At 46.1% G+C, this 12,245-nt stretch overlaps 1 protein-coding gene across 1 annotated transcript in view; it reads right to left on the reverse strand.

The window, feature by feature from the left end:
* The window catches only part of COL13A1 (collagen type XIII alpha 1 chain), a 100,536-nt gene that overhangs the window by 51,866 nt on the left and 36,425 nt on the right, over positions 1-12,245 (reverse strand). The window contains exons 6-11 of the mRNA XM_061373938.1: positions 9,929-9,964; positions 9,257-9,283; positions 7,475-7,525; positions 3,709-3,744; positions 2,183-2,209; positions 1,059-1,085 (exon numbers count right to left, since the gene is read on the reverse strand). Coding sequence (XP_061229922.1) covers positions 1,059-1,085; positions 2,183-2,209; positions 3,709-3,744; positions 7,475-7,525; positions 9,257-9,283; positions 9,929-9,964 — 204 coding nt within the window. The remainder of the gene's footprint in view (positions 1-1,058; positions 1,086-2,182; positions 2,210-3,708; positions 3,745-7,474; positions 7,526-9,256; positions 9,284-9,928; positions 9,965-12,245) is intronic.

Below are 12,245 nucleotides of genomic sequence, written 5' to 3' on the forward strand. Positions count from 1 at the left end.
TAAAGAAACACAGTTGTGAATGCGAGATGGATTCCCATTTACAGTGACAAGAAGACAGAAACTCTCAGTGTATGGAGTAGGTGGAAACTCAGCTTTTAAAAACAATTGTGGATAAAGTTCCCAAGAGATCTGGGTTCTCTTTGTTACTCTGGAGGAGTGAAAATGCACGCATGTTCTGGCTGCACCACAGGGGGGAATTATTAAAAGGAGAGGGGAAAAATAACCAGGAAAACACACCCTTATTTTTCCCAGGACCTCAGTTGACAGCGCATCTCCTTGGTCAATGCACTGGGATTGAAACAGAAGCAGTCAGGACTGAAGCCTGAGCTGTAACTGCCTGAGCTAGGATTGCACAAAAAGGGGATGTCAGCTCACCCCTCCACCAGAGAAGGGGATCTTCAACTTGTGTTTGCCAGAGGGTTATACTGACACTCAAGCTCAAGAAACAGAAATAGCAGAAGAAAACGTTCAGCTTTTCAGTGAGCAAAAGTAACTACAGAGCTACTAGCTTGGCGTACTCATGTTTGGGGATCTCATCAGCAGAGATGTCAAGAGGAGCAAGACCTCATTTAGGTTTCCATTGAGTGCAGCCTAAGTTTATCATTTTCAACCAAAAACATTTTAGTATGATGCACACATGAAACAGCTTCACGAGGGAAAAAAAAATATTTAATACAAAAAATATGGTGTTTTTCTGTTGTTAGATAAGTTGAAAACTGCCAGATGGGTTTTCAGAAATCTTTCCATCAACTTTTACTTCTGCTATGAGGCCAACCACGAAAAATGTCGGCTCCCAGAGTATATTTAAAGAACGTAATTGCAAACTGCAAGGAAAACATATCCCATGTGTAACTAGAGAGTAGCTGTTGTGACAAGATGAATCTGATAGCCATAATGTAAAAATTACAGATGTGCATCCAAGCACTGCTATTATGAAGTTACAGAATTAGGGACACCACTAGTGCATTAGCTGAACTAAGATCTCTACTCTGCCTATGAGCTCGTTTCCTGCTGAGAGGCAACATCATGTCAAACCAGGAGATAAAAATACATTTTACCATCTCCCCCTTCTGTCCAGGGTAACCCTGCAAAAGAAAGAAAACATGCATCAGCTTCAACCACTGCAGTCTCTGGAAGATGTTGACCTAACCCACTTAACTCTTTGCCTCAGGAGGTGCCTGAAGTTACTATACCTTGTCAAAGGAAATACAACACTGTGCATGTGGAGCTTTGCTTCCACACCTAACAGGAAGCCACTTCCTGCTACCCACAATGCTGAGACAAAGCTCTAGAGAATGAATATGGAGTGCAAAGGCTCCTTGGGGCATGACTAGGACGTTGTTAAGCCCCTCCTGGGGCTGACAGAGCTACTTCAGCTGAGTGCAGGGTATTGCACCTTACTGGGACTCAAGTGTACATTTTTAGGGCAGTACAAGAGAGAAGCTGCTGGGTCTCTTTTGAGAGTGATGTTCCTCATGGCAAAAACAGAGTCCTGCTATAGGAAATGAGATGCGAGAAATATGTGCTACCAGCCCTTTCTCCATTACAGCATGGCTAGAGGAAGCAGGGTGGGCAACCTGTCTAAGTGGCTGTCTGGAGCTATGGGTTTCATGTGAGTTTGGTTCATAGGGAAGTAGCTACAGTTGTGCTTAGCTCTCTAAGGATGGGAAGAACTCTCTACTACAAAGCTGATTATAAGGAGGCCCGAAGAACAACACGGAGGTCTTTAGAGTCCTTTCCTCTTCTACTGCAACTCTTTGAAGCACAACAGGAAAGAGAAAGAAGCTGTAGGGTCAACATCACATGAAGCTGTAGGCTGTCTTAGGCAGAGGGCTGGTGCCTTGAGGACCTGATCTGTCTCTCTGATTGAGGTGGGAGTGCCTGCTAAGGCCTTCCCTGCTGCAGCCAGGCTGTTGCACTTGTGAAGTGCTATTTTATAGATTTGCCTAGAAAGGAAGCAGCCACACTCTGACTTCACTAATCTCCTGACTTCTCCATCTCCCCCAAGGCATCTGTGGTATCCTTCTAACTGCCAACCTTCTGATTTTCTTCTAATCCATGCATGTGCATGACATTGCAAAATAATCCTCTTAAAAACATCCTCTGTAACACGCAGGCTGGCAGGACAGAGGGACCTAACAGAAGGCAGGGCAGAAAGCCTTGAGAGAAGCTGTTTGCTTACCGGTTTGCCGTCCAAGCCGATAGGGCCCTGAAAGAAAAAAGAACATTACGAGAGATGCTTTCACTGGGGTTTCTGTCCATCTGCCCTGGAAAGCACTATGTGTTGCAAGACTGCATGGACTGGAGTAAGGACATAGAGGAGAGGTGACCCTCTCTGCCCCCCCACCAAGTCCTGGCAGGTCCTTGGCCCACTGAGTACCTGCCCAGCTTCCCAACTGCTTCTGCAAGGACCTGATCACTGTCACCCCATTTCAACAGCAACACTGGACACAAGAAGGGAGAGGAAGGAGGAGGAATTCATGGAAATTTGCAAAAAACCCTCAGCATTTCACGTTTTGCCACATCCTGTAAACTCATTGAAAATCAACAGTTTTCTTGAGACTTTGATTTTAAAAGGCACCCACCTCTGGGGGAATGGGGGAAAATGAATCTTTGAAAGTGACACAATAATAAAAGTGTCCCAGGGAAGAGGTGACCCACAGCTCAGCAGCATGTTGAAGGTAGCATTTGATGAGAAATAGGCTCCACAGAACACTGTCCCAGCCAGCACTTTCTCATGAGCTGGGCTGATTTGTTTTCTGTTCCTCCAAAAGCCAAAGACCACAAGGGCCTAGAGAAATCTGCTTCTCCTCAGCCCAGGGCAGCTCACAGCTCCCTTTTTTGTAAAGGGCAGAGCCATGGAGCCCAGTCAGGCAGTTCAGATGCTGCCAATTCCTCCCATTTTCCAGGCGTGAGAGTCTCCCCCGCCAACCTGCTCCGGCACATCGTGTGTCCTGGAGCAACAGCTGAGCCGTCTGGCAGAAGCAGGGAAGTGGGGGGTGTTTGTGTTTGCTTTAGGCTTCCTAGTTGTCCAGGATAAATGCGTAAGAATAAATAGCAACCATTTGAGTTCTCCAGCAGCCTCAACGCGTCAGAGACTGTTTCCAGCAACTCTAGGACTGAAATGAAATTTGCTTTGTCCTCGCCTGGGCTTGTTTTCTGTTCCCTTGCCCCTCTGTAACAGTGTTGGAGAAGAATTCCCTATCATTTTTTGTCCTTTCGCTTTGGTATGACTGGGGTGTTCTGCCTAGCAAGGCCCATAGCTGACCTGCGTCATGCAGGACCCCCTTTGGGTCAGAGGCGCTTAGTAATACTGCAATATCACCTAAAGGCTCAATTAAGGTTGGAATTTCACTTACCTAAGGGTTATTTTCTTTGTTTGGGGATATTTCTTAGGATGGTTTTCTTTTACTGAACAGATCTGGCTTCAACTATGTTATTTTAACACTTGGGGGGTTGGGGTTTTTTAAATTAATTTCCTTTCGGAGTTGTGTGGTTTGTTTGGTTTGGGGGTTTGGTTTTTTTCCCTAAGTATCATTTAAAAGAAAAAACAAAGGAAGGAAAACAAAGGAAGAAAAAATTACTTTTTCCAGTGATACCAGATCAGGTACTTGATTTTAGACAAAAATTACGAGATACAGCAAGCACTAACGAGGTTTCCTACTGCTATTGCACACCCATACCTCATAAACTAGTAGTTACACTTACCGGGAATCCAGGAAAACCTCTTGTTCCAGGCTGTCCCTGGAAAGGATGAAGCAGAGAAAGCAGTTCAGAAGAACTGAAGTGGGTTTTGATGGACTATAAATCTTCCCTATGGAGCCTTCCCTCCAGCCTCTGCCCATTTATCCGGCAACTCTCTGAAGAGCTACACAAGGCTCAATTCCCCTTCAATGGGAAAGCATCTTGGGAAGGAGGGGAAATTTCTCATCCCCACTCCAATTTATACAGGGCCAAGTATATGCTGGAGCAGGTCCAGTTTAGACTGCAAGCAGTTTCCTTGAAGTTTCTACATTAATTAAACGGGTGTCCCTAGCCCATATGCTATGCTTTTGGAGTATATTCCAGAGGCTGAGCTCATTTTATGGCAATTCTTGCTGCCATAACCTGGAGGTGTTTAATGCAGGGTGCTGCTCTGTGCAAGACAAACCCCACATGTCACTGGTGTCTAAATACAGCCTTCCCTCTTCTCCTCCTCCCCTAATCTCATGTCCCAGTGCATCCACTTTCCTCACAAATAATTCTGGAGAAGAGATTATTTGTTTTCTTCTTTTCTGTTTTGTTTGTTTGTTTGTTTGTTTTCTTCTGAGAGTTAAGAGAAAAAGGAGAGTTAGGCAGTGTAATGAGAGTAACATGAACACCAAGTCCTTTCTTCCTCTGCCTCTTTCTAACTAGCCAGTTTTGGCTACCACTTTGGGATCAGGTACAGCAAACATTGTCTTGAGATATGTTTGGCAGCTTCTTCATCACCAGTTCAAAACACTGAGAAAGGAAAATATCTTGGCTGTTAATTTTTCATAATTCTTCAGTTTCTGGGACCTGTGACATCCCAGGACGCTGTTACCTAGGTTTGTGGATATCCAGTAAAGATACAGCTTTATTTAAGGATATTTTAATCTCAATCTCCCCCCAAAATGTGTGAGCCAAGTCAGGAAGCAATATGGACCTGAATTCAGCAGATCTGGAAGCACACCCATATAGCTGGAAACAGCAGGAGGAGGTAAATCCTGTACTATGCTCATTGAGTGACGACTGTGGCATCTTGCCTTCCCCAAAACCCATGCTACAATGCCAAAAAGTCCAGGTTTCTTATGTCTTCTTATGCTTCGTTTGGGGGAATAAAATGCTTTCTTAGGTAATATGAGATACCATGACTAGTATCTCACATTGCCTCACAAGGGTTCCTAGGACAGACCTGGGTATAAAAATGGGTTCACTTCTGAAAAGAAATGCACATGGGTGCATTCTGCCTTAACCAGAGCAATTCTGTGTGGGGGGAGAGAAGGGGAAGGAGGGGACAGACCTGCTGGGTTACAAGGCTGAGGTTTGCCACAGTGAACAGAGCTCAGAGCCACATTGGCAGGGAAAACCTTCACCTTCAGGTTATGTCTCCTCCATCTGCAGACCCAGTGAAGGTTTACCTTTCAAAGGATAGGGCCGAATAACCTCTTTGCAGAGTCTGAGAGATGCCCCTACCACAAAATGCCTCACATTGCGCTTAACAGTTCTGTTTTTATACAAAATGATACAGGACCTAATCGCATTTGCACTGTTTCTTTAGTTCTGCAAAGTTGAACTTGGTCAGCTTTGCTTTGCAAGATACATATAAAACCACCTGGTCCTGTTGGCCTGTGACCAGGAGGGAAGATAGGCTATAAATTAAAGGATCTGTCCACCGCTGGTTTCTGAAAAGGCAGGAACCAGGAGCAGACTAGCTACAATTCATTAATTCTGGTTCCTTGTTGGACACCTCCCTGGACAAGAAGTGCTAAAAAAAGAATTAGGGAGAAAACCTGGAAATGGTACAATTTGGCTTCCTCTGTAGACAGCAGACTCTTTCTCCTTGGAGGACAGCAGAGTGATTTGCACGGTATCAAGCCAAAACAACAGTTCAGCAGCGAGTGATTCCAAGAGACTGTTTTTGTTGGGTGGCTGTTTTCCCTTGTCTTCTTTTTAAAATGTTGATCATATAAAGTATGTAATCCCGGAAGCTGCCAAATCATGGAGACCGTCTGTTTCTGTCACTATCGGCATACTGTCCCTCTCTGGCCAGAAGTTAAGCAGCTCTGAGCTCGAGTGAAAGCTTTAACCTCCAGACAAAAATCTGGAAACTATTTGTCATCCCACATCTTTCCGAGTGGCCCCTTGGCCAGGGTTTCCTTGTTTGTCTTCAGTGCTCAGCCATCCTTTTGACCTATCAGCAGCTCTCTGGGAAACTGGATCATCTTCACAGTAGACTTTGGGGTGGAAGGGTGGAGTTGTGCCAGTGCTGGCACCTCAGGGCTTTGACTGGTGTAGGCAAAAGCCCACTTTAAATATAATCTGCCATCTAAGCTTTCCGCTGCTTTAGAGATGCAATGTGTTGTGCACTTTCCCAAAGAGCAGAGAAGGCAATGAGGCAAAGCAGCAGCACCAAAACAGACATTAAAAATTGCCCTGCAGAACAGGCATGTGTCCTTCCAGAAAATATTGATGCCTGTCTGTTTACAGGACCTACAGTGACAGGGACTGATGTCTTTTCTCTCCAGTTACTATAACCACACTATCTAGAAGGATGAGAGCTACAGCAAAAACTTCTACCTTCCAAAACTTGCTGTTTGTGGAGCAGGGTGGTCTTGCCCAGAATTTGGCACTGAGAGACCTAGCAGCCCTTTCTCCTCAATTGGCCACATGGTCAGAGCCTTTCTGCTGGATGTAAAACACTTGAAGATACTGTTTGTGTCCTGGGCTTTGGTTCTGTCGCTTCTCAAACTCCAGAGTGCCAGGCAGGTGGGCCTGGGAACTGGCAAACCTGCTTGTTATTAGAAACATTTATCATGGGGCTTTTGGAGAGTTAATTGGAAAGCCAGATGTAGACAAGTGTTTGCACTGCCCAGGGCTCTCTCACTTGACCTTTGCTGTGAAACAAAAGTTGCTGTTGGCCCGTCCTCTCTGCGGGTCAAGGATGGTGCTCTTCACAGGTTAATCAAAATCGGAAGTGCCCACTGAGAAGGAGAGAATTGAGTCTCTAGGTCTTTTTTCATGGAAATCTCCATGAGAGACTGTTCAGGGATGGAGCGGAGAGGACTGGCTGCACCCACTCAAAAGCAGAGGCTTCGTGCACGTAAATGCTCCAACCCTTCATGTTGGTCTTTTTTTATAACCCTGTCCTTGCTTTGTCTGGTTGATTCATTACACCTTGCAGGGGCACTTTTGCTGGAAGAGGGTACAAAATCTTGCCTACACGTTCCTCAGGTCCCCAGCCAGCTAAGGGGCTTTCCAGGTAGCGGTAACTGTGGTGTCAAAGAGTCCCCAAGATTTTGGGTACTTGACAAGGATTTATGAAGAACCCTGAACTACCCATCCTTGTGAATTCCCAAGTCACTAGCTTAGCTCTGATCCTGCTCTTCTGCAAAATCAGTGGCTTTATCCTCTGCCAATGAAACCAAAGGCTGAGATCAGCCAGACAAAGGGTGTACTTTCTCCAAAAGTGGTAGAAGCCCTGTTGCTAGAAGGAAATATGTTCCTTCCTTTTAAATACAAGAATATGGTTTCCTTCAAGGGAAGGCTTCCTCATTTGCCATACAGCATGAGCTGTAATTTCATTATATATAGTACATAATAGGAGTATAAAACCAAACCTGGCTCAGCATGGGAACCACATGACACAGAATTTTTGCTTTCCAGCTGATGCTGTCTTACTGCCCCTCCTAAGTATTTCCTTGTAACTTGCCCACATCTTGCATCTGTCAAAAATAGAGAGAAATCCACTTACGGGTGGACCACGGGGCCCGATGATAGACATGCCTGCTTCTCCTGGAGCACCCTGCAGATATACAAGAGAGAGGAAAAGGGGTGAAAAACTGAGGAGAGGAAAATACAAAGACAATTATATTCCCGTCAAGACTGGGGTTAAACAAGGGTGCTTAAGGTGTGAGACCTTCAGGGCTTATAGGGCAGCTGCTGTTCCAGCCTCTCACAGCTCTTGCCCACACTTGGGAAGAAAAGATGTCATTTGGAGCTACTCAGATGTGCCAGAACATGGAAGCTGCACAACAAGGAAAATTCTAAACACATAAAACACTTTCTGGCAAAACTCAGGTTCAGCTCCATTGCAAGTGTGAAAGATGGCCTGAAACCCTTGCTGTATATTTCCTGCCAGTCCAGAAGGACTGTGTCCTGCAGAAGAAAGTGTGTTAGGCTCCACAGAAATGGGAGCTGCAAGGAGTTCACTGGCTGCCCCCAGAGATGCCTCGCTTGTGTGCTTCTCAAACTCAGTTGTGATGTGGATGAAAACAGCTAAGTCCTTCCTGGAAAAGAAAACAACTGCCTCTCCAGCTCGTAGCCACCCACGACGTGCACTGTGCAGGACATGTCCTTGTCTTTGGAAAACATGGCATATTCCTGAGAGGCAGTTCCAGAAGCGCCCAGGCCTGGGGAGCTTTGGGATGGAGCATCCCATAAACCAAGCAGCCTGCAAGCAAGCAGAGCTCTCTTCAAAACACATCTGGGACCTAGGACTCTCACAGAGGGCTTTGGAAAAGCATGGGCCATTAGGAGTAGTTTTTCCCTTGTTTGTTTGTATCTATCTGCTATCCTTTCTTGCTGAAAGCTGGCCAGAGAGAAATGCAAGGACACACAGAGAAAAAGTAGGATGGCTTCAGGCAGTGAAATGTTGGTCTGTTAGGTAATGTTGGTTGGTTTCAATGAGCAAGCAGTGGCTTGAAGGCAAGGAAGGAGAATCTCTGTCCTACCTTGCCCCCTCCTTGCTGTGTTTTTCTTTCTGTCTTCTAAGAAGAGGAGCGAATGGACCTGATATGGCAGCGTGCAGATGATCCCCTTATGAGGTGAATATACATCCCTTTCCTAGTTTCTGCACGTTGTTATTCACACATGCCAAAAACTTTTATTTTGCTGCTCTCATAGGTGGGGTACACTAAGAGCTCTGGGGAAAACAGACTATGCTGAAATATCAAACACATCAAAACATGGGGGCAAGCAGTAGGATGCTTTACAAACTACCACTTCTTTGCATGTATAAAACACCAGTTCAGTGGACAGCAAACAGCTTGTGAGATGGCATTTCACAGACTTAAATTACACCACCAGTTTTACTTGGTAAGAAGGTATCTCACTTTGTTAGAAATAGGAGAGTACTGCACCATTTTCTTCCTTGTTACAGCTTGCACCAGGGATTGAGCTAACCTGGGAGGTGGAAGGGAGCTGCGGGTTGATTAGGTCAAGTGGAGCTGCCAGCAAGGAAGAAACTTCAGGGTTAACACCCAGGAAGCCTTGGAGGGAGCTCTGCATGTGCCCGCTGGCTCTTATGTTGTTAGTAAACTGTCATAAACAAGAAACACAGCATCTTTGGAGGATGAGTGGCCTGGAAGGAATTTGGGAGATAAACTCACACCGCTGGGGAAGAAGGGGCAGGCTGGGGGGGGGGGGGGTGAAAGCCCAAAGCTGGCTGCAGCAGCCCTGACTGTGACTGAGGGGCTCTGGCTGGCCCTAAATCAGGATATTTGGGGATGCTAAGGGCTGTGAAGAGCTGACTCACCTTCTCTCCGGGTTGCCCTTTTAATCCCTGGGTCAGTGGCACCCGTCACAGCCACAAGCAAGAGGGTGCAGAGGGGAGAGAGAGAGAGACACACACAGACACACAAACACAGGCGTCAGCGGCAAGGGTACACTACCCCACACCAAAACCCTGGCTACAGAGCTGGAATAAGTAAAGCAGCCTCAGCTCCTGCCCCAGCCCTCTTCCCCATCCTCACCCTGGGATACCTGAGCAAAGAGCAATTCCAAAATACAGTGCTCAGACAGGCAGGGGATACCCCCTTTTGTTCAGGGCAGAGCTGTTTGGAAAGAGCAGCCACCTGTGGCAGCAGGGGTGTGTGTTAGCAAGCCCATGGTTAGCAAGCCCAGCCAACACATGAGGTGGCAGCAAGAGGCACCCAACTGGGGGAACGGAAGGATGGTGCTTGCTAAACCAGAGGAGAGTCTGAGCAATATGGCAGAGCAGACGGAAACACCCCCCATACTGCATGTATGCAGTTTGCAGGTCTGGCCACCCTGCTGTGACAAGGAGAGCCCCTCAGGTGTGGGGGTCAGGGAAAATGGCTTTGCTTACACTGACACCCACCGAGGATCACCCTGAAAGTGCCACCCTAAATCTTGGGAGTTGAAGAGGATGGGGAGAACAAGGCACATACAAGAAGTTTCCACTCACCGGCCGTCCAGGGATCCCCATCGCACCTTTATCTCCCTGGCAATTAAGGCAAAATCAGAGGCAATTGGAAACTGACCAAAAGCAAGGTTATAAAACAGCACAAATGAACTATGCCACAGATGTGGCTTCACATTGCAGTGCAAGTTTCCAGGGATTTTGAGAGAGTGAGACAGCAAGTGAGAGAAAGTGTGTTTGTGTGTAGCTGAACCTGTCTTTAAGAACATGCATAAGCCATAAGTTGATATGTGCATATGACAGACCAGCACATCTCACAACAGAAATTACACCTGGTGATGTAGGGAGCAAAAGAGCAAGAGTTTTCAGCCTAACAAAGTATAATCCCAGTTTCCAGTGATTCATAAAATCCAGATCTTGGGAATGGGCTTCCTGCAGTAGCAAACTGTCATGTTTTACTCTTTCTTTACCAAAGTCATCTGGGTGTTAGCTATTTATTTATAGAATTATCACTTTAAAACAGGATTCTCTTAGACTTGAAAATACAGTCCTGTCCAGAAGCAAAAGAAAAATGTGGGAAAACAAGCTGACACAGGAAACAGCATGTCTGGAAGAAGACATATGAGCAGCTGTGTTCAGTGTCCTCTACCCCTCTGAGATACTTCTCAGTGCATTGTCATGGTGTGAACAATCCAAGAGTGGTTTGGGGAATGGCTTTGGGTCAGGTGACACTGAGCAGAGCCTCATAAACACATGAACACAGGACTGGTGGCAATTTCCTTTGGGCACTTACCTACAAGGCAGTTTCCTACATTTAACTATGCAATTTGCCAAAATAAAAATAAAAATAAATAAAAATAAATTAAGTCAATTCCCTTTGCATTTCTGGTCACCAAAACCAAACTGTGCAGATCTGGAAGATAGCAGCTGCCTGCTAAAGGATCTTGACAAATATGGCTTCAGCAGTGATGTAGCTTTTGGTCTGTATTTTGCAAAAATGATGTGATAATTATCTCTCAGTTCTGTTTCCACCAATGTTTGGGGTTTTCTTATATAAGACAGAGTGTTCCTGCCAATGGCTGCCTGCCCCCCTGTAGCCGTAAACCTGGTTTTCCGGTTTCTGCAGCTGGAGACACCAGCTCCATTGGTGCCATTTCTTTGTGCCTTCCTCCTGTTCAGTCCCAACATGTGAATGTAGTGTGAAATTTCTGGATGGGGAATGCACGTAACTCTGTTTTGCTGGGTGTATGCACAGAGGCTCCTTTGGCCATGCATCCCAAACTCAGACATTATTGCCTAGCATAAACCGCTACTTGGTGAAACTTTAGCCACTTCCTTCTGTGTAGCTGGGGGGCTGTTGAGTATTGGCAGCATTCCTTTCCATGCAGTGCATGTTTTCATAAATTGAAAAGCAACATATGCTTTGCAAAAGCATCCCTTGCAGATGGATGAAAAGCTAAGCAGCTGCTTGATTGTAAATTTTGCAGATGAAATATTATAGGAAGCTACTTATTCTAGGGTTTTAGGTCGATTCTCAATCCCACTAATATTTGCCTATGTCTGTGTGCTGGCAGCAAGCAAAACTCCTGGTGTCAGCATCTTGCCATAGGGTTAATCTAAGGCTGCTGGAGGATGTAACACTGAGTTTTCCTGTGCTTTATGTCCCTTAAATGCTGCATTCCTCCATAGCTGAGCTCAGGCTGATCTCCCTCATAGTTTGAGGTAAAAGCTGATTTCATTTCTCCTGGCTTTGTAGTGGCTGGTGCCCAGGCAGGAAGAGCCTAAGCTGAGGGCAGAGTTGTGTCAGGTCTCCAGCGAGTACCTGGTAGTGGAGCGGTACATGACAGCACTGTGTCTGGTATGTGACTGCGCAGCGTTACAGCCCTCCAAGCAATAATAGCAAAGGGAGAGCTCCCAGTAGGACAGCAAATAAATGCCAGATGTTTATAATGAAAGGTTGTCTGTGACAGGGAGCCAGGAAAGAGCACTCCAAGGTGGATGATACCATGTAAGTTGGTTACGAAGTCATGCAAAGCTGCCAGCAGCTCCCACATTGGAACTAGAGGAGCATGAAAGGCAGCAAGCAGACCCTGTCCTGAGTCAGAGGGAGCCAGCAGCTCAGTTTACATTTCGACCATTAGGAAACTCCCTGTTATAGCTGTTGCATTCTCCAGGTGAGCTGCAGCCCAGGGAGCAGGAAGCCATAGCCAAGAAAGCACACAGCTATAACACCAAACCCTATGCTCCTTCTTCACTCGTGGCTCTCTCTCTCAGATGCAGACACTGTTATTACATACTTTTACATTTGTCCCAGAGTGATGTAGGCCTTTTAAATCCTGCTGCAATTAGCAAGCGCCATCAG

The sequence above is a fragment of the Neopsephotus bourkii genome, unplaced genomic scaffold, assembly GCF_033783945.1.
Source record: "Neopsephotus bourkii isolate Nb327-2 ecotype Australia unplaced genomic scaffold, CSIRO-AGI_Nbou_v1 NB_1634, whole genome shotgun sequence".
In the NCBI taxonomy this organism is placed as follows: domain Eukaryota; kingdom Metazoa; phylum Chordata; class Aves; order Psittaciformes; family Psittacidae; genus Neopsephotus; species Neopsephotus bourkii.